This window comes from Pelodiscus sinensis, chromosome 4 (genome assembly GCF_049634645.1).
Source record: "Pelodiscus sinensis isolate JC-2024 chromosome 4, ASM4963464v1, whole genome shotgun sequence".
Taxonomy (NCBI): Eukaryota; Metazoa; Chordata; order Testudines; family Trionychidae; genus Pelodiscus; species Pelodiscus sinensis.
Window position 1 is genome coordinate 103,287,751 of NC_134714.1, and position 27,285 is coordinate 103,315,035.

Sequence of the window (27,285 nt, forward strand, 5' to 3'; positions counted from 1 at the left end):
AGCTTGTTTGGCTCAACATATATGTGTGAGAAGACATTCTCTGCTATGAACTTTAACAAGAACCACAAGAGGACAAGACTAAGTGACTCTCACCTGCGTGACATTTTGCGCATCAAAACCACTGCCTTTGAACCAGACCTAGCCTATGTGCTGCAGTCCAGATCTCAGTTTCACCCTTCACATTAGTGCAGGCATGTTTTTTTTTCAATTGAGATGAATACATTGTAAAATCTCAGTTAATGTCAGTTGGTCTAAATCAGTTATAAATATATTTGGACACAACATGTATACTTGGTGTTATGTTCCTGTTCATATTTTTTTAACTTAAAAGTTGACAGACAACCTTTATTACCAATAATATGTAATGTACTTTACAATGTTCCTGACATATATCAGCTTTCTGGATTTTTTTTTCATCTGGCCTTCAGATATGAAAGGCAGAGTGATTTAACACCTGTTTAGATTTGTAATCCATGTGACGAAATGAAAAGTATGCCGTTTGCAATAAACTTTGCATAAAATAGTTAATTTGCATTTAATTTTAATGGTTCAAAGAATGTCAGGCAAAATGGTCGGCCCTCACGCATGTTCACTTCATCAAATCTGGCCCTCTTTGAAAAAAGTTTGGACACCCCTGGTATACAGCATCCCTTCAGTAGCTGGAAAGGCCACTGATGTTCAGTGATGGGGAAATGAGATAGACCAAGAATTTGTTGAGTTTTTCGTTCAACAACTTTATACCTGTTACTGAGAGTTGCAGTATTTGTTTCATTCTTTTGCTTTATAGGCCACAGTGTTCAAATCTTGAGACTTCATTGATTTGTTTTGCAGTTTATTGGATTGTGCTAGAAAGTGCATTATTTTTTGAGTGAATCCGATGGTGAGTGATGCTGTTGGAAAGACATCAAAATGAACATAAAATAACTTATTAAGATAATAAACATAAGCATACTACTCTTGAAGAAAACAATGGTAAACACAACAGCATTATTAAATATTTTGCTAACTGCTTTTCAGTTTCATACTAATCTTCTTTACAGGCATGATCAATTACAAAATGAAATCAATAACAGTCTTTAAAAGGATCATTTAACTGTTTTCCTGGATGCATCAAGTGTTTAGGCGCAATCAAACTGTATTTTGTTTTCTCCAGAACTCTTTTCAAAGGTCTTTGTGTATACAATGAACACAAGATAGCTGGATGATGCCTGCTGAATGTTTAGACTGGAGTAAAAAAATGGGCACAAAAGTTTGTGATAGTAGTTAAACAAGAAATTTGAAATCAGATTAGGTTACTCTGTCAAATAAAACTATTACCGTTCATGAAGCAGATTAGAAAAAATAACCAAAGTTGGAGTTAATTTAAAACAACCCCCCTTATTTTAGCAGTAACATTAAGGTGAGTGCTTTGGAATGCAGGCACTCTTTGTAATGAGACAGGAAAACTCCTAGGCAAAAGACCACCTTGGCTTCACCAGAAGATCTTGCATGATCTACAAATAAAAAAGGAGTCATATAAAAAGTGGAAACGGTCAAATTACAAAGGATGAATATAAGGAAACAATACAGTAATGCAGGGGCAAGATAAGAAAGGCAAAGGCACAAAACGAGTTCAAACTAGCTACAGACATAAAGGGTAATAAGAAGATATTATATAAATACATTAGAAGCAAGAGGAAGACCAAGGACAAGGCAGGCCCATTCTTCAGTGAGGAGGGAGAAACAATAATAGGAAAGTTGGAAATGGCAGAGATGCTTAATGACTTTTTTGTTTTGGTCTTCACCAAGAATTCTGATGATGAAGGAATGCCTAACATGACACATGCTAGGGAAAATGGGGTAGGTTTAGAAGATAAAATAAAAAAAGAAAAAGTTAAAAATTACTTGGGAAATTTAGATGTCTGCAGGTCACCAGGGCCTGATGAAATGCATCCTAGAATATTCAAGGAGCTGATAGAGGAGGTATCTGAGCCTTTAGCTATCATCTTTGAAAAGTCATAGAAGACAGGAGAAATTTCAGAAGACTGGAAAAGGCAAATATAGTGCCCATTTATAAAAAGGGAGATAAGAGCAACCCAGGAAACTACAGCCAGTCAGTAGAATTTCTGTGCCAGGGAAGATAATGGAGCAAGTAATTAAGAAATTCATCTGCAAACATCTGGAAGAAAATAAGATGATAGGTAACAGTCAGAATGGATTTGTAACTAACAAATCATGTCAAACCAGTCTGACAACTTTCTTTGATAGGATAATGAGTCTCATGGATAAGGGAGAAGTGGTGGATGTGGTATACCTAGACTTTAGTAAGGCATTTGATATACAGGCAGTCCCCGACTTACGTGGATCTGACTTACGCCGGATCCCTAGATACGAACGGGGTGAGGCAATTGCCGCACATGCGCAGCAGCATCCCCGGGGCTCGCTCACCTGGATCCTGGGATCCATCTCCTCCTCCGGCCGGCTCTGACTGGCCTCCGCCTGCAGCAGCAGCTGGCCGCAGGGAAAGGGGTTCCGCAGAGCTGCTGGGCAAAGGAAAAGTGTCTCCCCACGTCTGCTGCTCACCGCGGTCTCGCAGCCTGCCCCCCAGTCGCCGGCCAGCCTCAGCCCGTCTTCCCCCTCCACCCCCCCTCTATACATGCCGGGCTCGCTCACACATGGAGCCTAGGTGCAGCAGCAGCTGGCCGCAGGGAAAGGGGTCCTGCAGAGCTGCTGGGCGGAGGAAAAGTGCCTCCCCATGTCTGCTGCCAGCCGCGGTCTCGCAGCCTGCCCCCCGGTCGCCGGCCAGCCTCAGCCCATCTTCCCCCTCCACCCCCCCTCTATACTTCCCCGGGACTCATTCACCTGGATCCTAGGATCCACCTCCTCCTCCTCCTCGGGCTGGCTCCTCCGGCTCCAACTGGCCTCTGCCTGCAGCAGCAGCTGGCCGCAGGGAAAGGGGTCCCACAGAGCTACCGGCGGAGCCTGCATTCCCTCGCAGCCTGCATTCCCTCCTTCCCCCGGCAACAAGGTGCCCCCCTCCCCCAACTAACAAGCTGCCTCCCTCCCCCCAGCAACCTGGCTGCCCCCGGCAACAGGCTGCCAAATCAGCGGACAAAAGCAGCCTCTCCGCCCCCTATTATTCCCACCTTTCCCCTCCTCCCCCTATACATGCCGGGCTCCCTGGGAATGTAGCAAAAACAAACAAACAGACTCCACCAAAACAAACAAAGTGCTGGCCTCATTGTGTCAGCAAAAAAAGGACCCTCCTCCTAGAACCCTGGGTGGTGTGTGGAAATAAAGCTATTAGCTCAAAGCATGGTACAGAGCTGTTTGGTATTTGATGAGTTACTCCCTTAGTCCTGAGTTTGTTGCAGGATTAGCATCTCAACAGGAATGAGAAGACAGTAAAGTTTACCATTCTCATATAGCCCCCTAGGCTGGAAGGAGGACACAGAGGGTGAGTGGAGACAGCTGGGGCGGAGAGGGTGGAGCCACAGGGGAACGCCTGCGCAGGTGTTCCGGAGGAGAGGACAAGGCCTCGCTGCTGCTCTGTGACCCAGGCAAAGGCCAGGGCCGGACCGAGGTGCCAGGACGCCCCGTAGCTCCTGGCTAGACCTCCTGCTGCTTCCCACCTTCAGCATCCTGTCCCCAGTGCCTGTATGTCTGCCCTGCTTTGCAGTGGCTGCGGCTCCGGCTCCTAGAGGACGTGGAGCCTGGCTGGACACGCGAGGTGGCTCAGATGAGCGCAAGCAATCAGTCACAAGGGCAGCCGTGGGCCGGGGAGCGACCTGGAATAACTGGGCAGCACAGAGTCAAGCCCCGGGTTCTCTGTGTAGTAATGACATGGCAGGGGGCTCAGGGTTGGACAAGGCGGAGATGGGGAGGAAGCAAGAATGAGCTGAGCGAATGCCAGAGCGGGGGCTCTGGGGACTCTGTGGGTGACCAGCTGTGGTCCTGACAGCTCTTCCTCCCTGTCACCATGCAGCACAGTGGACGATTTGGATGGACACAGGTGGGCTGCTGAAAAAGCTTCCTGAGAGATAAGGGGCTGTAACAGCAGTGTACCCCACTGAAGATAGCTAAAAGGCCTGCGTCCCGCTGACCAGAACCTGTGTACATACTGTACAGTGTTTTTTGCACCCTGCAACAATGCCTCCAAAACACAAATCTGATGCAAGTGCTGGTGAGACAGCAAAGAAAAGAAAAACCATCACCATGGAAGAAAAAGTAGAAATAATAAAGAGATCAGAGAGAGGTGAAAAACCATCATCCATTGGCAGAGCATGTGGTTACAGTCAGTCAACAATCGCAACAATTTTAAAAGATAAAGATAGAGTAATTGAGCATGTGAAAGGCCATACCCCAATGAATGCTACAATTATTACCAAGCAACGCAGTGGTTTAATTATCTAGATGGAAAGGCTGCTGACAATTTGGATAGAAGACCAAAATCAGCGTAATCTACCTATCAGTCTTTCTTTAGTGCAGGAAAAGGCTCGAAGCCTTTTCAATGATTTAAAAGCTATTCGTACAGCAAGTGAAGGTGATTTCAATGAAGAATTTGTTGCAAGTAAGGGTTGGTTCAATCGCTTTAAAAAAAGAGCAAATTTGCATAATATTAAAGTTCAAGGTGAAGCAGCGAGTGCCGATGTCAGTGCTGCAAGTTCTTTTCCCAAGATATTGGAAGATATTATTGACGATGGAGGCTATTTGCCAGAACAAATCTTTAATGTAGATGAAACTGGCTTGTTTTGGAAAAAAATGCCTGAGAGGACATACATTTCGAAAGAGGAAAAAAGTGCACCAGGACATAAGGCATCAAAGGACAGGCTGACTTTATTACTTGGGGGTAATGCATCTGGGGATTTAAAGCTGAAACCTTTGCTAGTGCATCGCTCCCTAAATCCGAGGGCACTACGCAATGTCACTAAGGCATCTCTTCCTGTTATTTGGGGGGCAAATTCAAAGGCTTGGATTACACTTGCTATGTTTGAAGAATGGTTTTCGAACCATTTTGTCCCTGATGTTGAACGTTATTGCTTGGGCAGAAACATTCCTTTCAAAATTCTCCTTCTCCTTGACAATGCCCCTGGACATCCAAACACTTTAGATGACATGCACCCCAATGTAAAGGTGGTATTTCTACCCCCCAACACCACATCACTAATTCAGCCAATGGATCAGGGAGTCATAGCCTCCTTTAAGGCCTATTATTTAAGGAGGACATTCTCACAAGCTGTCAGGGCTACCCAAAAGGATGAGATGACCTTAAGGGATTTCTGGAAAAGTTACAACATTTATGATGCCATCAACAATATTGCTGATGCTTGGGATGAAGTGAAAGAGACAAATATGAGAGGAGTTTGGAACAAATTGTGCCCCCAATTCACAGAAGAATTTCTGGGGTTTACAGATGAGGAAATCGCCGAAACCAGGCAAGCTGTGGTTGCTATTGGTAATGAACTGCAGTTGGACATCACTGAAAATGATATTATAGAGTTACTCGACTCCCATGGCAAAGAACTAACCAATGAAGACCTTATGGAACTAGAGCAGCAGATAGAATCTAGGGAAGAAAACCAGGACCTAGAAACTCCACAATTGAAAAAATTTTCTACAAAAGAGTTAGCTGATGCTTTTCAACTTATTGAAGCAGGAATGGCAAAGTTAGAGGAGCAAGATCCTGATACAGAGAGGTTCGAAAAAGTTTACCGCACAGTTAACGAAGGTCTGAGATGCTACAGGGCTATTTATGATGAGAGAAAAAAAATCTCTAAACAAACCTCCCTTAATGCCTACTTCAAGAAATTGACTCCAGCAGCAGAATCTGACTCTGACTCTCTAATACCAGTCCCATCCTCTCCAACAAGTCCATCATCCTCTACCAAGATTGTTTAAGGTTGCACAGTAACAGTTAAGGTTGCACTGTAACAGTTGTTTAAGGTTGCACTGTAACAGTTGTTTAAGGTTGCACTGTAACAGTTGTTTAAGGTTGCACTGTAACAGTATTTGAAACATTTAAGCATTTATATGCACAGTCAAAAATAAAGAATATGTTAAGACAAACATCTGTCCAAGTTGCATTTAAAGTAGAACTCCATGCAATTTTTTTTTTTTAATTTTGGTTAGTTTGGTGTGGGGTTAGAGACACTTGAGGTTTTACTACTGTCTGTATCCTCATTAGAAAGATTTATTCTCATTTCCTGTCCTTGAGACAACAGGAAGTGAGGGGAAATCTACCCCAGGAAGGGAAATTCACTCCTGTAAGAGTTATCATGGGAAAAAGGTGTCTCCACTGAAGCTTTATCGCCAATCATTCTTTCCAAGACAACCCAAAATATTCAAAATCCAATTGTCACAGGGACAGAAAGAGATGTGAAATCTTCTGAACAGGGGAACAGACAGCAAAACAAACATTAGAGGGGAGTTAACTTTTCCCTATGCTATCCAAAACTAAAAAAAAATGTTTGGCTAGAGTTTCCCCTACAATATGTATCAGTTCCGACTTACATACAAATTCAACTTAAGAACAAACCTACAGTCCCTATCTTGTACGTAACCCGGGGACTGCTTGTACTCTTATAGTAGCCCAATCAAGGTTGTATCAAGGAAATACAACCTTGATTGGGCTACTATAAGGTGGGTGCATAACTGGCTGGATAACAGTTCTTAGGGTATGTCTACACTACCCTCCTAATTCGAAATAGGAGGGTAATGTAGGCATACCGCACTTGCAAATGAAGCCCAGGATTTGAATTTCCTGGGCTTCATTTGCATAAGTGGGGCTCCGCCATTTTTAAATCCCCGCTTGTTTGAACCCTATGCCGCGCGGCTACACGCGGCACGAACTAGGTAGTTCAAACTAGGCTTCCTAGTTTGAACTACCGTTACTCCTCGTGGAATGTGGAGTAATGGTAGTTCGAACTAGGAAGCCTAGTTCGAACTACCTAGTTCGTGCCGTGTGTAGCCGCGCGGCACAGGGTTCGAACGAGCGGGGATTTAAAAATGGTGGAGCCCCGCTTATGCAAATGAAGCCCGGGAAATTCAAATCCCGGGCTTTATTTGCAATTGCGGTATGCCTACATTACCCTCCTATTTCGAATTAGGAGGGTAGTGTAGACATACCCTTAGAGAATAGTGATAGAAATGTAGCCGTGTTAGTCTGGTGTAGCTGAAACAAAAACCAGGACTATGTAGCACTTTAAAGACTAACAAGATGATTTATTAGGTGATGAGCTTTTGTGGGCCAGACCCACTTCCTCAGATCAAATAGTGAAAGAAAATTGTCACAACCATATATACCAAAGGATACAATCAAAAAAATTAACACACATGAAAAGGACAAATCAAATTTCAGAACAGAACGGGTATGGGGGGGAAGTAAATGTCTGTGAGCTAATGATATTAGAGGTGATAATTGGGGAAGCTATTTTTGTAATGGGTAAGATAATTAGAGTCTTTATTCAGACTTAAGTTTGAATTTAAGCATGAATGACAATTCAGAGGATTCTCTTTCAAGTGTAGTCTTAAAAGGCCTTTGAAGCAGCTAGGGGTGTTAGTTGCGTAGGGTTTGAGAAGAGAGTCTACATAGCTGGATAAACCAGTTGTGAGTGTGCCGATACCAGAGATGATGGGACGTCCGGGGTGTCCAGGTTTATGGATTTTGGGAAGCAGATAGAACAATCCTGGTCGGGGGTCAGAAGGAGTTTCTGTGTGGATTTGTTCCTGAGTAGCTGTAGGGAGGCTTTTAAGGAGACAGTGTAGTTTCTTTTGGTATTCCGAGGTATTTATCCAGCTATGTAGACTCTCTTCTCAAACCCTATGCAACCAACACCCCCAGTATCTCCATGATACTACTGACTTCCTAAGGAAACTACAAAACATCGATAACCTCTCCGATAACACCATCCTTGCCACCATGGATGTAGAAGCTCTATACACCAACATCCCACATGAAGATGGATTACAAGCAATTAGAAACACTATCCTAGAGGACACCACTGCCAGTCTGATAGCAGACCTATGTAACTTTGTTCTCACCCACAATTATTTCCAGTTTGAGAACAACTTATACCTCCAGATCAGCGGCACAGCCATGGGTACACTCATGGCCCCACAGTATGCTAATATCTTCATGGCCGACCTAGAACAACGTTTCCTCAAATCTCGTCCCCTTTTACCCCTTCTCTACTTACGCTACATTGATGACATCTTTATGATCTGGACGCATGGCCAAGAAACACTGGAGACATTCCAAAGAGATTTTAACAACCTACACCCCACCATCAATCTCAGCCTGGGCCATTCTACACGAGAAATCCATTTCCTGGACACCACAGTACAAATCAGCAATGAAAAATTAGACACCACTCTCTACAGAAAACCCACTGACTCATACAGTTACCTTCATGCTTCCAGCTCCCATCCAGAACACACCATACGATCCATCATCTATAGCCAAGCCCTTCGATACAACCGCATCTGCTCTAATCCCACTGACAGAGACCAGAAACTTCAGGATCTCTACCAAGCATTTAAAAACCTCAACTACCCACCCAGAGAAATAAAAAAGCAAATGGAAAGAGCCAGACAAATACCTAGAAACCATCTACTTCAAGACAGGCCCAAGAAAACCAACAGTAGAACACCACTTGTCACCACCTACAGCCCCCAATTTAAACCTGTCCAACACATTATCAATAAACTACAGCCTATACTGGCACAGGATACTAAACTCCAAGAGGCTCTGGGAGACAGACCCATAGTCTCCTGTAGACAACCACCTAACCTCAAGATGATTCTTACCAACAACCACAGGACATACTACACTAATACCAATCATGGTACCTTCCTTTGCAACAAACCCCGTTGCCAGCTTTGTCCACATATTCACTCTGCTGATACCATTATTGGACCTCACCAAGTGAGTTATAAGATCAAGAACACATATTCCTGCGCATCCAGAAATATAATTTATGCTATCATGTGCCGAGAGTGTCCGTCTGCTATGTAGATTGGACAAACGTCTCAGACACTTTGCCAAAGGATCAATGCCTACAAAACAGATATTAGACAGGATCACAAAGCAAGGACACAACCTCATGGAATGAGGTGTACCGGTAGTTCGAATTAGAAAGCCTAATTCGAACTACCTACTCCATGCTGCGTGTAGCTGCGGGCATGGAGTCCACACTAATCAGGATTTAAATACGGCGGTGCCTGGCAAGATGCAAATGAAGCCCGGGATATTTAAATCCCGGGCTTCATTTGCAACTTTGAATGACTACATTAACCACCCTAGTTCGAACTAGAGTGGTAGTGTAGACATAGCCTCATTCTGAAAGAAGCATGCAGTGTAGATGTAACCTAGGAAGGAGTACTGCAGAAAGGGATCTGGGGGTCACAGTGGAACAGAAGCTAAATATGAGCCAACAGTGACACTGTTGCAAAAAAAGCAAACATGATTCTGGGATGCATTAACTGGAGTGTTGTGAGCAAGACGCAAGAAGTCATCTTCTGCTCTACTGTGTGCTGATCAGGCCTCAATTGGAGTATTGTGTCCAGTTCTGGGCATGACATTTCAAGAAAGATGTGGAGAAATTGAAAAAGGTTCCAGAGAAGAGCAACAAGAATGATTAAAGGTCTAGAAAACATGAGTTATGAGAGAAGACTGAAAGACTTGGGCTTGTTTAGTTTGGAAAGGAGAGGGGACATAATAGCGGTTTTCAAATATCTAAAAGGGTATCTCTGAGGATAGGACAAGAAGCAATGGGCTTACATTGCAGCAAGGGAGGTTTAGGTTGGAAATTAGGAAAAACTTCCTAACTGTCTGGGGGTATGTCTACACTACAGCACTAATTTGAAATAACTTAATTCAAATTAGTTAATTCGAACTAAGCTAATTTGAACTAGTGCATCTAGACCTAAAAGGTAGTTCGAATTAGCGTTTTGCTAATTCGAACTAGCATGTCCACATTGAGTGGACCCTGAACCGAGGTTAAGGATGGCCAGAAGCAGTGCCGACAGGGCATCAGATTAGGACTTAGAGCGTGCAGCTGTTGTCTCAGGCTAGCCGAGGGCTGTGCTTAAAGGGACCCGGCCCCCACCCCGGACAGACAGTTCTCAGGGGTTCCCCGCTCGCTTGTCTAACTTGATGAGGGACAGCAAAGCAGTCCTTGCTTGGAGTGCCCTGAATGCTCACACTCAGCACATCACAGCACTCGGCCATCAGCCCGGCTGAACTTGCCACAGGCTTCCATCCGGGGAGAGGGGCGGGTTAGTCGGGGGTGTGAGGGAGAGCTTCCACCCCGAGGAGCCCGCAGAGCCACCCCAGTCCTCCCCATTGGGGGCTCGTACCCCATTCCTCCCTCACCTCCTTCCACTTACCCCTCCCTAGCCCCCCCTTCCTGATGTACAAAATAAAGGACACGTGTGTTCAAAAATAGAAACTCTCTTTATTGAACAAAACTTGGGGAGACTGGGAAAAGGAGGTGGGAGAGGGGAAGAGAGAAGCTGGGAGAGGGGAGGGCAACTAAAATGATCAGGGGTTTGGAACAGGTCCCAAGAGAGGCTAAAGAGACTGGGACTTCTCAACTTAGAAAATAGGAGACTGAGGGGGGATATGATAGAGGTCTGTAAAAGCACAAGTGGTGTGGATAGGGTGCATAAAGAAAAGTTCTTCATTAGCTCCCATAATAGAAGGACTAAAGGACACTAAATGAAATGAATGGGTAGCAGGATTCAAACTAGTAACAGAAAGTTCTTCTTCACAAAGCAAATGTCAACCTTTGGAACTCCTTGCTGCAGGAGGCTGTGAAGGCTAGAACTATAAGGGTATGTCTACACTACAGCGCTAATTCGAACTAACTTAGTACGAATTAGTTAATTTGAACTAAGCTAATTCGAATTAGCGCAGCTAGACTTAAAGTCTAGTTCGAATTAGCATTTTGCTAATTTGAACTAGCATGTCCACACAGAGTGGACCCTGAACAGAGGTTAAGGATGGCCGGAAGCAGTGCTGGCAGGGCATCAGATGAGGACTTATAGCGTGGAGCTGCTGTCTCAGGCTAGCCGAGGGCTGTGCTTAAAGGGACCCAACCCCCACCCCGGACAGACAGTTCTCAGGGTTCCCCGCTTGCAAAGCAGTCCTGGCTTGGAGTGCCCTGAGTGCCCACACGCGGAACATCACAGCACTCGGCCATCACCCCGGCTGCACTTGCTGCAGGCTGCCATCCGGGGGGAGGGGATTATCGAGGGGCTGCAGGAGAACTTCCACCCCGAGAAGTCCGTAGAGCCAGCCCAGTCCTCCCCATCGGGGTGCGTACCCCATTCCTCCTTCACCTCCTTCCACTTACCCTTCCCTAGCCCCCCTTCCTGATGTACAAAATAAAGAAAACTTGTGTTCAAAAATAGAATCTCTCTTTATTGAACAAAACTGGGGGAGACTGGGAAAAAGAGGTGGGAGAGGGGAAGAGAGAGGCTGGGAGAGGGGAGGGCAACTAAAATGATCAGGGGGTTTGGAACAGGTCCCATATGAAGAGAGGCTAAAGAGACTGGGACTTTTCAGCTTAGAGAAGAGGAGACGGAGGGGGGATATGATAGAGGTCTATAAAAGCAAGAGTGGTGTGGAGAGGGTGCATAAAGAAAAGTTCTCCATTAGTACCTATAATAGAAGGACTAGAGGACACGAAAGGAAAGGAATGGGTAGCAGGCTTCAAACTAGTAACAGAAAGTTGTTCTTCACAAAGCAAAGAGTCCACCTGTGGAACTCCTTGCTGCAGGAGGCTGTGATGGCTAGAACTGTAACAGAGTTTAAAGAGAAGTGAGATAAAGTGATGGAGGTTGGGTCCATGGAGTGGTATTAGCCTGGGGGTAGAAATGGTGTCCCTGCCCAAAGTTTGTGGAAGTCTGGAGATGGATGGCACGAGACAAATGGCTTGGTCACTGTCTTTGGTCCATCCCCTCCAGGGCACCTAGTGCTGGCCGCTGTTGGCAGACAGGCTACTGGAGTAGATAGACCTTTGGTCTGACCCAGTACGGCCATTCTAAGCTCAGGGCTCAGGGTCGGGGGTCTCAGTGGACCACCTTGATTTTCATGCCAACCTGCTCCTGGATGGCCAGGCTGGCAGCTCTCCTGCCCTAGACGGCCACTTTCCTGTGCCTAGCGTGGAGGTCATGGACGAGGTCCACGATGTCTGCACTAGACCAGGCGGGTGCCCGCCACTTGCGGTCCTGGGCAAGCTCCCGAGAGCCGCCAGCCTGGTCCCGGGAAGAGGCGGAGGGCTGGGGGGCATCGGGTGGCTGGCTCGAGCCGTGCCTAGTTCAGGGTCTGCTGGCTGGGTGCTGGCAGGCTTGTACCTGGCACGGGCACCGTAGCCAGCCCGTGCGCCTTTAAGGGCTCCGGGGCCGGATGGGGAGCAGAAGAGTTTCCCTGGTGGTGCCCAGAGTGGCCACCAGGGAAAGGTGGGGAGGGCTAGCCTCCCACTAGTTCGAATTAAGGGTCTACACAGCCCTTAATTCGAACTACTTAATTCGAACTAGGCATTAGTCCTCGTAGAATGAGGTTTACCTAGTTCGAATTAAGTGCTCCGCTAGTTTGAATTAAGTTCGAACTAGCAGTTTGTATGTGTAGTGCCTATGAAAGTTAATTCGAACTAACGTCTGTTAGTTCGAATTAACTTTGTAGTGTAAACATACTGGCTACGTCTACACTGGCCCCTTTTCCGGAAGGGGCATGTAAATTTCAGCAGTCGTCGTAGGGAAATCCGCGGGGGATTTAAATATCCCCCGCGGCATTTAAATAAAAATGTCCGCCGCTTTTTTCCGGCTTTTAAAAAAGCCGGAAAAGAGCGTCTACACTGGCCCCGATCCTCCGGAAAAAGCGCCCTTTTCCGGAGGGTCTTATTCCTACTTCAAACCAGTCCTGGGTCCTCCCGTGAGGGCAGGGGACTGGACTTGATGACCTCTCAAGGTCCCTTCCAGTTCTGGTGTTCTGTGATTCTACTGTCTCAGAATACTACTCTTTTCATCTTGATGCTATTTAAATGGTGGCACCCATGGGAGGTAAGTACATGACAACGTCAGGAATATTTTTCAGTTAGGGAAGGAAAGGATGGTGGTGTGATTACTGCCTGCAAAAAGAAATCTGATTCATTCTAGAAAATTTCTCCCATGATAACCCAAAGATCCAACAGTAGTATTCTCTAGCTCAAACAGGGTAGAGAATCATGGTATGAATACACAGACTGTGGCAGCAAGTCTCAGAACCCTACTTGACAAATTCTGGCTGAAGGTCCTTGCTATACTTTGCCAAAATAGCTTTTGCAGCTCAGACTGGATCTTGGGCCCTGAAGCTTAGGGATAGAAGTGGATTTTAGAGCAATATCATTTACACAGCCATTTTTAACTGAGTGGTGGAAGCCAGAAGTTGTCAACCTGATTCTGAGAAGTGGATTAATTAAGTAACCATTTAAATGTTACATTTAACTGGTTACCTACTTAAACTGGAGTGGTGGTAGACAGAAGGGGCTGGAATGCCTGCCCACGGTGTGCCAGGCAAGGCCTGCTGCAGGCAGGGGCTGCTCTGGCTGGATTGCAGTGCTCCCCACCCATGGTGGCCCCTCTTGGCTGGAGCAGCTTTCTACCCATGGCAGGTGTGCAGCTGACCCAGGCTCCACTGGTTAACCATAAGGGTGATGTTTACTGGTTAACCATTCACATCCCTAGTAGCCATACCCTCTGTGGGGTTTACACAGTGCCTAGGGAAGTTAGACACTGCTCCTATTGAAAATCAATGGTAATTAGATGCCTAATTCACATCTGTAAATCTCATAAAGTGCATTAGGCACATGAATGCCTCTGTAAATTTGGCCCAAAGTACCTCAGTCATTTATGAAAATTTTTTGGCCCAAGGTTCCCAAGTTCAAGGAATTGTATCCAGATCTTACAAGTACCAGGCTCATGCCCTAATCATTGTACCTTCTTTCAAATTTCAGAGTTAGTGGAGTAATGTTATGTCAGTATAACAGGTAAAAAAAGAAGCATAAAATAGTATACCCAGTACAGTCATCCCTCAACCAATATCACAGCATTATTGCAAACTCTACAGAGCGAGTCATTTACCTTAGAGATGATGGTTCCTGCAGGCTACGCTTGTTGAGGACAGTTATTCTTGCGTAGTAGTGTTGGGGGAGTAAGAACACTCCCAAAGAACATTCCGTTTCCTAGTTAGCCATGGCTGAAGGAGTTTATTCTCTCTTTTACATGAATTCAGTGCTCACCCAAGTAAAGAATATTCACCACCTCTGCAATAGATTCGGCCCTACAAGTACTCATTCCCACAGCATTTTACTACACCAGAAGTGTGGAGGCTTAAGACTATCTGCAGGATGAGTCCAGCATGCACAGGGGCAGAGCAGGTTTCTTCATCCCCTCGAGGTCTGAAAAGATAATTTTATTGCCTACCCATTGCATCCTTAGCCTCTCTGCTGTGACTGCTAACAGGAGGGATACATTTTCTGCTGTGGATACATTTTCTGCTGTGGTTCAGCAGCAGGGTCTGTCAGGAAGGTATTAAGAAAATTTACACAAACAGCATAATGAGGGGATTAATCCGGCATTGCCCATGACAGTACTGAGAGGGAAATAGCAAGAGTCCCCAAAGCAGAGGCTCTCAAACTTTCCAGTTGCAGGAGTCTGATTTGTCTTGTGCACTCCAAGATTCATCTAATTCAAAAACAAAAATATCACTGAAAAATTGCTAACTTTCTATTTTTTACCATATAATTATCCAAAATCAATGGAAATGTAAGCATTGTACTTATGTTTCAGTGTTTAGCATATAGAGCAGTATAAACAAGTCCATTGTCTGTATGAAATTTTAGTTTTCACTGACTCTGCTAGGGTATGTCTACACTACCCCACTAGTTCGAACTAGCGGGGTAATGTAGGCATACCGCACTTGCAAATGAAGCCCGGGATTTGAATTTCCCGGGCTTCATTTGCATAAGCGGGGCTCTGCCATTTTTAAAACCCCGCTGGTTCGAACCCCGTGCAGCGCGGCTACACGGGGCTCGAACTAGGTAGTTCGGACTAGGCTTCCAAGGTGTACCGGTAGTTCGGAACGAGGTGTACCAGTAGTTCGGAATAGGAAGCCTAGTCCGAACTACCTAGTTCGAGCCCCGTGTAGCCGCGCTGCACGGGGTTTGAACCAGTGGGGTTTTAAAAATGGCGGCTCCCCGCTTATGCAAATGAAGCCCGGGAAATTCAAATCCCGGGCTTCATTTGCAAGTGCGGTATGCCTACATTACCCTCCTAGTTCGAACTAGCGGGGTAGTGTAGACATACCCCTAGTGTTTTTATGTGGCCTGTTGTAAAACTAGATGGGTTGATGAATCCCTGGATGGGTTGATGAATCCCTGGAAAACTGCTGCATACTCCCCAGGGCTACGAAAATCACTGCCCCACGGTTCTGTACTGAGATCAAAGCAGATGGCAAATAGTTACAAAGGGATCTCACAAAACTGAGTGACTGGCAACAAAATGACAGATGAAGTTCAGTGATAAGTATAAAACAATGCACATTGGAAAATATAATGCACACTATAGATACAAAAAGAGAAAGTCTTACTTAACTTTGATAGAGATGTAGCCGTGTTAGTCTGGTCAAGCTGAAACAAAATACAGGACTATGTAGCACTTTAAAGACTAACAAGATGGTTTATTAGGCAATGAGCTTTCATGGGCCAGACCTATTTCCTCAGATCAAATAGTGGAAGAAAATTGGCACAACCATATATACCAAAGGATACAATCAAAAAATGAACACATATGAAAAGGACAAATCAAATTTCAGAACAGAAGGAGGATGGGGGGGGGGAGGTAAATGTCTGTGAGCTAATGATATTAGAGGTGATAATTGGGGAAGCTATTTTTGTAATGGGTAAGGTAATTAGTGTCGGTGTTAAGACCTAGGTGTAAAGTGTCAAATTTAAGCATGAGTGACAGTTCAGAGGATTCTCTTTCAAGTCTGGTGTTAAAATAAAATACAGGACTATGTAGCACTTTAAAGACTAACAAGATGGTTTATTAGATGATGAGCTTTCGTGGGCCAGACCCACTTCCTCAGATCAAAAACATGTGAACATATGGTGTTAAAATGTGAACATATGGTGTTAAAATGTCTTTGAAGCAGGATGCAGGTAATCAAGTCATTGAGACAATGCCCTTTCTGGCTGAAATGTCAAGAAACTGTTTTTTCTCTGTGATCCTGTCTAATATCTGTTTTGTGGGCATTGATCCTTTGGCAAAGTGTCTGAGACGTTTGTCCAATGTACATAGCAGACGGAGACTTTTGGCACATGATAGCATAAATTATATTTCTGAATGAGCAGGAAACAGCATGTTACCAACAAGGAGATAAGCCAACGCATTGGCATCAACAATGTTGTGGACGAGATCAAGCAGAGACGCTGGAGATGGCTGGGGCATGTCCTTCGGATGAGCGAAAAAAGACTCCCTCATATGGCACTTAGATGGACTCCACCTGGAAAGCGTAAATGAGGGAGGCCGTTGGGCACCTGGAGGAGGACTGTGGAGGCGGACATGAAAAGGAAGGGTACGACCTGGGAAGAAGTCAGATGGCTTTCTCAGGACTGTGAAGGCTGGAGAAAATTCGTTGGCGCTTTATGCTCCATTAGGAGTGAAGAGGATTAATAATAATAATAATAATAATTATCACTTGAGATATCTTGGAGTCATTGCAGATAGTTCTTTGAAAACATCTACTCAGGTTGCAGCACTAGTCAAAAAAGCTTATGGACTATTAGGAACCATTAAGAAAGGAACCATTAAGAAAACTAATAAGACAAAAATCATGCCATTATGTAAATCCATGGTGCGCCTATCCCTTGAATATCTGCATGCAATTCTGGTTGCCCTGTTTCCAAATAATAGGTATTAGAATTAGAAAAAGTATGTGAGGAGAGATTAAAAAACTGGACTGTTCCTCTTAGCAAAGTGATGACTGGGGAGGATACAATAGAGGACTATAAAATAACGACTGTAATGGAGAAGTAACTAAATTCTTGTTTGCCCCTTCATGAAACACGAGAACCAGAGATAACCTAATGAAATTAATGGGCATCAGGTTTTAAACAAACTTAAGGAAGAATTTTATCACACAATGCATAGTCAGCTTGTGGAACTCATTGCCAAGGGATGTTGAGAACCCCAAAACTATAACTGGATTCAAAACAATTAGATAAATTTATTGAGGATAGGCTCATCAATGCTTTTAGCCAAGAGGGTCAGAGGTGCAACCTCATGCTTTTAGGTGTCCCTAAACCTCTGAATGCCCGATGTTGGGCCTAGCCGACAGGGGAGGGATTGCCTGATAATTGCCCTTGTCTGGCTGTTCCCACTGAAGCTTTTGCCATTGGCCACTGTTGGCAAAGAGGCTACTGGGCTAGATAGACCACTGTCTGACTCAAAAGGCTGTTGTTATGAATGCCAATGAGAGGACGGCTGAAGAAAACACGCTGATAAACAAGAGCATGGGCCAGATCCTTAACCTCGTGTGGCAGTCACACAGACAACTTAATGGGCATCCCAACCATTCTCCCATCATGGCTGACATTGGGCCAGTGGAATGGCTATTTTACCAGCCTTTGAAATGGCAGCTGTGGTTGAGAGAAAGAGGCTTGACCAGGAAGCTGCTGTTAGTAGCTGGTACAATTTAGAGTACCGTGGAGGCTGTGTTTAAATCTGCCTTTAAACTAGCCTGGGGTATGTCTACACTAGCACCCTAGTTCGAACTAGGGTGGTAATGTAGGCAACCGGAGTTGCAAATGAAGCCCGGGATTTGAATTTCCCGGGCTTCATTTGTATAAAGCTGGGCACCGCCATTTTTAAATGTCCGCTAGTGCGGACTCCGTGCCGCGTGTAGGTAGTTCGGACTAGACTACCGTTACTCCTCGATTCCGAACTACCTAGTCCGTGCTGTGTGTAGCCGTGCGGCACGGAGTCCGCACTAGCGGACATTTAAAAATGGTGGCGCCCGGCAAGATGCAAATGAAGCCCGGGAAATTCAAATCCCGGGCTTCATTTGCAACTCCGGTTGCCTACATTACCACCCTAGTTCGAACTAGGGTGGTAGTATAGACATACCCCTAGAGATTGAGGAATAGTTGCATAAAGGTCATTTACACCTGCGTTATGTGCAGCATGGGAATCCAGGAAACTGCATTATGTACAACCCAGGAAACTACAGACCAGTCAGTTTAACTTCTGTGCCAGGAAAGATAATGAAGCAAGTAATTAAGGAAATCATCTGCAAACAATTGGAAGATAATAAGGTGATAGGGAACAGCCAGCATGGATTTGTAAAGAACAAATCATGTCAAACCAATCTGATAGCTTTCTTTGATAGGATAATGAGTCTTGTGGATAAGCGAGAAGCAGTGGATGTGGTATACCTAGAGTTTAGTAAAGCATTTGATATGGTCTCACATGATATTCTTATCAATAAACTAGGCAAACACAACTTAGATGGGGCTACTATAAGATGGGTGCATAACTGGCTGGATACCCATTTCCAGAGGGTAGTTATTAATAGCTCACAGTCCTGCTGGGATGGTATTACAAGTGGGGTTCCGCAGGGGTCTGTTCTGAGACCAGTTCTGTTCAATATCTTCATCAACTATTTAGATATCAGCATAGAGAGTATGCTTATTAACTTTGCAGATGATACCAAGCTAGGAGGGGTTGCAAGTGCTTTGAAGGATAGGGCCATAATTCAAAATGATCTGGACAAATTGGAGAAATGGTCTGAAGTAAACCGGATGAAGTTTAGTAAGGACAAATGCAAAGTGCTCCACTTAGGAAGGAACAATCAGTTTCACACATACAGAATGGGAAGCAACTGTCTAGGAAAGAGTGTGGCAGAAAGGGATCTAGGGGTTATAGTGGACCACAAGCTAAATATGAGTCAACAGTGTGATGCTGTTGCAAAAAAAGCAAACATGATTCTAGGATGCATTCACAGGTCTGTTGTGAGCAAGACACGAGGTCATTCTTCTGCTCTACTCTGCGCTGATTAGGCCTCAGTTGGATTATTGTGTCCAGTTCTGGGCGCCACATTTCAAGAAAGATGTGGAGAAACTGGAAAAGGTCCAGAGAAGAGCAACAAGAATGATTAAAGGTCTAGGGAACGTAACCTATGAAGGAAGACTGAAAGAATTGGGCTTGGTTGGACATTAGGAAAAAGGTTTTAACTGTCAGGGGGTATGTCTACACTACAGCACTAATTCGAACTAACAATTCGAATTAGTTAATTCGAACTAAGCTAATTCGAACCAGTGCATCTAGACCTAAAAACTAGTTCAAATTAGCATTTTGCTAATTCAAACTAGCATGTCCACATTGAGTGGACCCTGAACCGGGGTTAAGGAAGGCCGGAAGCAGTGCTGGCAGGGCATCGGATTAGGACTTAGAGCGTGGAGCTGCTGTCTCAGGCTAGCCGAGGGATGTGCTTAAAGGGACCCGAGCCCCACCCCTGACAGACAGTTCTCAGGGGTTTCTCGTTCGCTTGTCTAACTCGATGAGGGACAGCAAAGCAGTCCTGGCTTGGAGTGCCCTGAGTGCCCACACTGGGCATGTCACAGCACTCAGCCATCAGCCCGGCTGCACTTGCCGCAGGCTGCCATTCGGGGAGGGGTGTCAATCGGGGGGCTGCAGGAGAGCTTCCACCCTGAGGAGCCCGCAGAGCCACCCCAGTCCTCCCCATCAGGGGCTCATACCCCATTCCTCCCTCACCTCCTTCCACTTACTCCTCCTTAGCCCCCCTTCCTAATGTACAAAATAAAGGACACGTGTTCAAAAATAGAAACTCTCTTTATTGAACAAAACTCAGGGAGACTGGGAAAAGGAGGTTGGAGAGGGGAAGAGAGAGGGTGGCAGAGGGGAGGGCAACTAAAATGATCAGGGGTTTGGAACATGTCCCATATGAAGAGAGGCTAAAGAGACTGGGACTTTTCAGCTTAGAAAAGAGGAAACTGAGGGGGGATAGGATAGAGGTCTATAAAAGTACGAGCGGTGTGGAAAGGGTGCATAAAGAAAAGTTCTTCATTAGTTCCCATAATAGAAGGACTAGAGGACACCAAATGAAATGAATGTGTAGCAGGCTTCAAACTAGTAACAGAAAGTTGTTCTTCACAAAGCAAATAGTCAACCTGTGGATCTCCTTGCTGCAGGAGGCTGTGAAGGCTAGAACTAGAACAGAGTTTAAAGAGAAGTGAGATCAAGTCATGGAGGTTGGGTCCATGGAGTGCTATTAGCCAGGGGGTAGAAATGGTGTCCCTGGCCTCTGTTTGTGGAAGACTGGAGAGGGATGGCACGAGACAAATGGCTTGGTCATTATCTTTAGTCCATCCCCTCCAGGGTCCCTAGTGTTGGCTGCTGTCAGCAGACAGGCTACTGGAGTAGATGGACCTTTGGTCTGACCTAGTACGGCCATTCTAAGCTCAGGGCTCAGTGTCGGGGGTCTCACTGGACCACCTTGATTTTCATGCAAACCTGCTCCTGGGTGGCCAGGCTGGCAGCTCTCCTGCCCTAGATGGCCACTTTCTTGTGCTTAGTGCGGAGGTCGTGGACAAGGTCCACGATGTCTGCACTAGACCAGGCGGGTGCCCGCCTCTTGCGGACCCGGGCAGGCTCCCGGGAGCCGCCAGTCTGGTCCCGTGAAGAGGCGGAGGGCTGGGTGGCAGTGGGTGGCTGACTCGAGCCGTGCCATGTGCAGGGTCTGCTGGCTGGGTGCTGGAGGCTTGCACCTGGCACGGGCACCGTAGCCAGCCCATGCCCCTTTAAGGGCTCCGGGGCCGGGAGGGGGGCAGAAGAGTTTCTGTAGCGGTGCCCAGAGTGGCCACCAGGGAAAGCTGGGGAGGGCTAGCCTCCCACTAGTTCGAATTAAGTGGCTACACAGCCCTTAATTCGAACTACTTAATTCGAAGTACGTGTTAGTCCTCCTAGAATGAGGTTTACTTAGTTCGAATTAAGCGCTCCGCTAGTTCGAATTAAGTTCAAACTAGCGGTTTGCCTGTGTAGTGCCTATCAAAGTTCATTCGAACTAACGTCTGTTAGTTCGATTTACCTTTGTAGTGTAGACATACCCAGGGTGGTTAAAAACTGGAATGAATTGCCTAGGGAGGTTGTGGAAACTCCATCACTGGAAATATTTAAGAGTAGGTTAGATAAATGTCTATCAGGGATGGTCTAGACAGTACTGGGTCCTGCCATGAAGGCAAAGGACTGGACTTGATGACCTCTCGAGGTCCCATCTAGTCCTAGTATTCTATGGTTCTATGGCTAGAGCCTGGGATTTTGCTTTAGTTCTAGAATAGAAGCCCTAGAGATATTGTTAGTTGGTGAACTATTTTGCTGAACTTGTAATTCAAACTTAATTAGTTAATTTACCTTTTAAAGACATTAAAATCTCAAACTGATCTTAAATGGTGTTTGACCTATACAAAATGCTGACTTTCTGGGAGTTTTGGGGTGCATATTTCTGCATCCTTTAATGCACTACCCCTAATTTCCATTGCCTTCATTTGCCCCTTAAACTGTCTAACTTAAACTTGAGCTCCCCTTCACCTACTTGTATCAAAATCCTCATCTTTCCTCCTTTCAGCGCTTTATATAAAGCATATAGTGGGTTTATACTGAGTAGTGGTAGACAACCTGCTGCCCGAGGGCCACATACGGCCCATTAGGGTCCTATGTGTGGCCCACAAGACATCTTGCTTCCCATTGCCCATGCACGGGTTTTCCAAATTCCATTGGTTTTCATCTGTGTCATTTTTTCCCTACTGGCTTTACTAACATGACCCGCACATAAAGCAAGGGGACATGAAGTGAGGTGTGTGCTGATTACAACATTCTGTTGAAGAGCTGCTGTGGTTCAATGGGCACACAGTCCGAGGGCTGCAAGTACAGTTAGTAAAACTGCTGTATCCTGGGACATCATCTTGTTACGACAATCTTGTGATCCACTGAGATGAGAGAGGGCCACCCACACGGCCCACTCACTAGCCTAGGTTGCCCCTCACTGTACTGAGGTCAACAGTTTACTCGTCTGACTGGTCCAAGGAGAAGTTTGTCATTTTGCCTGTGTTCTGTTTGGCATTCTTAGGCCAAGTCTATGCTGCTGGAGAAAATCAATGCAAGATATGCAACTCCAGCTACGTGAATTGCATAGCTGGAATCAACATACCTTGCATCAATTTTCCTGGGGCAAGGGTTTACAATTTAATTATGAGACAAGAGATGGGGTGTACAGGAAAACGTGGCAGTGTTTGTGAGTATGATGGGCGGTGGTGTGTATGCTACTTTCCATATTATTTATTATTCATTCTCTATGCACCTCTGATCTCATGCCTTTCTGTGCATCCCCTGAGAGAATCACAGAAGTGTAGGATTGGAAGAGACCTCGAGAGGCCATCTAGTCAAGTCCCTTGCATTCAAGGCAGGAATGCGTAATAACTAGAACATTCCTGACAGATGTGGCCTCGCCTGTTGGTAGTTACCTTTAGTGATGGTGATTCCACATCATCCCTGGGCAACATGTCCCATTTTGTAACTACACTGACCGTAGGAATGCGAATGGTTAACCGGTAAGCATCATTCTGACCGGGTTACCCAACGGCCTAGCCAGACTGAAGCAGCACCCCTCCTGCTGAGGGCAGCCTGGCCAGTACCAGAGTGCCACGCTGCAGGCAGGGTCTGCTCCAGCCCACCCGGGGGCTTCCCCACCCGCCCACCCTATTTGAAGTTAACTGCTTAAACATAACGTTTAACCAGTTAATTGATTAATTGATTAAATGGGATGTGACATCCCTAACAGGAGCAGACCTGCAGGTCCCCTTGCCCATAGGAGACTTGTCGAGTCTACCCCCAGACAAGGGGTGGGAAAATGAAGGGCTAGCCCAGGGGTGGGCAGTAAGTGCCCTGCAAGCCATACACAGTTTGCCAGGCAGGCTACCAGATGCTTTATTTACCTGCACGTCTGCCAGGTACAGCCGCTCGCTACTCCCATTGGTTGCGTTCATCATTTCCGGGGAAGGGGAGCTGCTCTTCAGACAACGGGAGCTGCAGGAGGCTGTACCTTGTGGACGTGCTGGCAGCCATGCAAGGACTGACCCTGGTCATCTACATCTGGCCTGAAGGCCGCTTATTCCACCCCATCCCCCCCCCCCCCCGCTACCCAGGCTAACCACTCCCCTTCCTGCTGGAGCTTACTAGCAACCTGTCCTCCCAGGCAAGCTTCTATGTTCCCACCTGCTCCAGGCGGAGCACATGCTGTAGTTGCAGCTAACTAACCAGTACTGTCTGAATGCAGGAATGTCTGTCAGCCTTTCTGTCAGTGGAATGAGGGCGGGTCCATCACAGGGCTCTGTCTGGCTGTTGTCTTCTGTAGTTTCTGGCCCTACCAGCCTTTTCCCCTGTAATGAGGCCTGAAGATCTTCTTTCTCTCCTCATCTGGCACCAAATGAGGTGAGCTCTCTTTCCTCAAAGCTGGGGACCTGTTTTCAGGACTGGGTTGTTTGGGCCCCAGCAACCCATTAACCCTTTCCTGACTCGTATTAGGCTACGGCTGTCATGGAGTGTACAAATCCTGCATTGTTTGTTTTTTGACTAGTGCTGTACATTGAGTAGAAGTCTTCCCTGAGCTGACAAAAGTGACATCCAGGTCCTTTTCCTGAGCTGACACAACTAGTTGAGGTCTTGCGTGACTTCGTTGCTGGACGCTACTACCTGTCTCTTTGAGATGGACCCTGGATTTCTATAGCTGTAAGCAGCTCTCAAGAGGGAGAAGAGTCTTTAGGTTCCAGATGTGCAGCCGGGGCCAGAATAGGTAGGACCAGATGTTGGGTGGGGGAATTGCTTTGCCATTCCGTTTATATTCCACCCTAACTACATTGGTCTCATTAGTGCAGCCACACTCCTGGCCATTCCCACAACCCACCAATGCCACACCTCTCTGTCATGAACACAGTTGCATCCCTTGGGCTTTCCTCTTCCAGAAGCTGTGGCTGGGGATTACAAAAGAAAAGAAAGGAGAAGTGCGATGGGCAGGCTTTGCAATTATTTTCTGTAGCTTCATGATCATTGATCGATTAACAGTCATTGCAAGTTGGACGTTATGGGAGATAAGTGTATGTTTGTTCTGAGAGCACAGCTACTGTACTAGTCCACTGCACTGTAATCCTATTTCAGCTAGAGGTCTGCTTTATGAGTCATCAGACTAAAGGAGTGCATTACCTGAGCCCGGCTTCATGGTGGATTCACACTTCATTGAAGCTTTTCATCCATGCACCGAGTTATGACTTGCCATAGGCTTTGAGAAAATGCTTGGAACGCCCTGCATAAAAAACCCAGTGTTAGATAAGCTCCTGCAGCACAGAGGACTCTGTGTGTCAGTACCCATACATTATGGAGTGACATGGCTATAAAATTCAAGTTCTGAGAACTACTCTTTTCAGGATGATTGGTACTCAGAATTAATAGGTCTCACAGGTGAAAGCACAGTTCAGCAGTAGCCAAAATCATCCCTGCTTTGTTTTCAGGGATTCTTATAATTTTACTATCTAGGCTTCATAAGATCACATAGAGAAAAAAATATTTCTTCCTCTTCTTACGCTAAGAGCCATACTTTTAGCTTTTCATGTGAAGTACGAATAGCTAAACCCATTATTATACTGTAATTCATATAGTATTTCTGATATGAAAGCGTGAACACTTAAGCAACTATGGGGAAGAAAGGTGGGTGTGAGCTAGAGAAATAAACTGAGGTCTCCCTGAAAATGATATGCTACATGAATATTTTATGTCCTTTTAATGAATATGAAACTATTGTTATCACTAAGGAGTGAAAAGAGGCACTAAACTGCCTCTGATTTCCATTCTGGAAGCCTTTCTTTTGCCTATGCTTTCAAAAGAAGCTCTATATTTTTAATGGATTTGACAAAATATTTACTTGCATTAATTAGAACAACATCTTACTACTGTATCTATCAAGCATGCAAGACTCGAATTCAGTTGATCAAATTTAATATACACATGTTTTAAAGAACAGAGCAGGAAAGATATCAAAACAGAGTATCTGTTCTGAAATGTGCATAGCCTGTAATGAAATCATAAATATTCAGCGTGGGCATAGTCAGAAATGATTACAGAGATATGAGTATTCACACCAAAGCTGTCTCCCGCTCTGTCCTCTCCAGCTGCTGTCATCCTGTCATCTTCCCAACTCCGCCTCGTTGTGGAACTTTGCGGCATGGTGCCAGCAGTAAAGCATTATGACGTCAGTAACCTGAAAGGTAATGGAATGAAACAGGGAATTTTTTAAGATCATGTTTGAAAAATACTATTTTCTCCTGGCCTAGAAGCCATATAAATTTAGAACAAAGTTTGAAACACATGGGACCAACCTCAGTGTGAAGTGGTGTATGTTCTGTGTCAATAAGGGTGAGTCTAGACTGTAGCACTATTTCGGGATACAGACAGTATCCTGAAATAGCATTTTCTGCATCTTTATAGCACACTCAGGCTATGTCTAGACTGCAAGCCTCTTTCGAAAGAGAGCGTCTAGACTGCACGTTGAACTTTCGAAAAAGCGGCTTGCTTTTTCGAAAGAAAGCATCCAGTGAGTCTGGATGCTCTCTTTCGAAGAAGCACTATTTACATTGAAGAACGCCTTCTTTCGAAAGAGGAACTTTCAAAAGAAGGCGTTCTTCCTCGTGAAATGAGGTTTACCGCCATCGAAAGAAAAGCCGCGTTCTTTCGATTTAATTTCGAAAGAACGTGGCTGCAGTCTAGACACAGGTGAGGTTTTTTCGAAAAAAGGCTACTTTTTTAAAAAAAAACCCTGAGTCTGGACACAGCCTCATTATTTCAAAATGCAGTTGAAATAATGGGCGTGCTAGTCTGATGTCTTGGCAAACCTTGTTCCACGAGGATTAAGGGACTTGTCAGAATAGTGCTCTATTTAAATTTCAAAATAAGCTGAGCTGTCCAGGACCAGGGAATTAGCTGGACCAGGGAAGGTCAAGGCTCCCCACTGACGGCTCCTTTCTGGGGCTCCCAAGGCTGGGGCTCCCAGCCCTGCTGCTGCCCCACTAAAACTGGCCCAGTTGAGGCTCACCCACTCTGCTGCCCGCCAGCTACCTTGGGTGTTCCCAGGGGTTCCCCAGCCAGGGCTGCCTGCTTGCTGCCAGATCCACTACCTCCAGCAGCTCCTCAGGGTTTCCCAGCACAGGGCTGCCTGGTTGTCACCAGCCCTGCTGCTGCAGCCCAGTGCGGCAGCTGCCGAGGGTTTCCCGGGGTTCTCCTGCTATTGCTGGTCCCACTGCCAGGGGCTCTCCAGCTGCCTGACCCCACGGACACTGGGAGTTCCTCACCTAGGGAAGAGGCTCCCCGATGCTGGCTGGCCCCACTGATGCTGGGGTTCCCCTGCTGAGCCAGGACTCCCCGGCTGCCGCCTTGGCACACTGCCAGGGTTCCCCAGCCGGAGCTCCTGAGCTGCTGCCTGGGCCCGCTGCTGCTGGGGGTTTTCTGATCAGGGCTGCCTGACCATCCCAGCCCTCTGCTGCCAGGGGGTTTCCCGGCTGTCACTGGCCCTGCCTTTCCAGCTGCCTGACCCACTGAAGCTGGGGTTCCCCTGCCTAGCCACCGCTGGCCCAGTAGGGACTCTTCAAACCCCATGTTCTCTCATCTGCCGGACAAGAGAGTCCCAGATTTGGGAGGTGCAACCTGTAGTCCAGTTTGGCTTTCAAATTACATGAAGAGCTGTTAACAACAACTTCTAATGAGAGACTGGTTCAAAGTGACTATTTATACAGTACCCCCACAATGGTAGCAACAAGAAAGGAATCTCATGGCCTGGGAATTCAGATGATAACAAATTGCCACTGTCTTAGAATAAGGTCTTCAAACATCTGGGAGAATTGTTACTGCCATCTGTAGAGACTGAGTAACTAGCTGAAGACTAGAGTGGTCCCTGCCTGCTTTCAAATTTCTGCAACATGTGCAAACCTGCTTCTGAGTGAATGACTGTGGTGAAAGTAAGAAAGGGTATGTCTACACTACAGCGCTAATTCGAACTAACTTAGTTCGAATTAGTTAATTCGAACTAAGCTAATTCGAACTAACGGACCTAGACTAAAAAACTAGTTCGAATTAGTGTTTTGCTAATTCGAACTAGCATGTCCACATTAAGTGGACCCTGAACCGGGCTCAAGGATGGCCGGAAGCAGT

General features: G+C 45.9%; 1 protein-coding gene and 1 long non-coding RNA gene across 12 annotated transcripts in view; one reads left to right on the top strand and one right to left on the bottom strand.

Annotated features, from left to right (window-relative positions):
• The window catches only part of GALNT18 (polypeptide N-acetylgalactosaminyltransferase 18), a 938,084-nt gene that overhangs the window by 8,349 nt on the left and 902,450 nt on the right, over positions 1–27,285 (top strand). For 8 of the 11 annotated variants that reach the window (XR_012903608.1, XR_012903609.1, XM_075927905.1 and 5 more), the window contains exon 2: positions 25,254–25,349. The exons of the other annotated variants lie outside the window; for them this stretch is intronic. Coding sequence is in view for 6 of the 8 variants with exons in the window: in XM_075927905.1 (XP_075784020.1) it covers positions 25,254–25,349 (96 nt within the window). In the remaining 2 variants the exon portion in view is untranslated. The remainder of the gene's footprint in view (positions 1–25,253; positions 25,350–27,285) is intronic. 11 annotated transcript variants of the gene reach the window in all.
• Positions 754–25,302, bottom strand: LOC112547820 (uncharacterized). The gene is made up of 3 exons (XR_012903610.1): positions 25,224–25,302; positions 24,292–24,391; positions 754–890 (listed from the first exon to the last, which is right to left on the bottom strand). It is a non-coding gene; the product is annotated as an uncharacterized LOC112547820 (long non-coding RNA).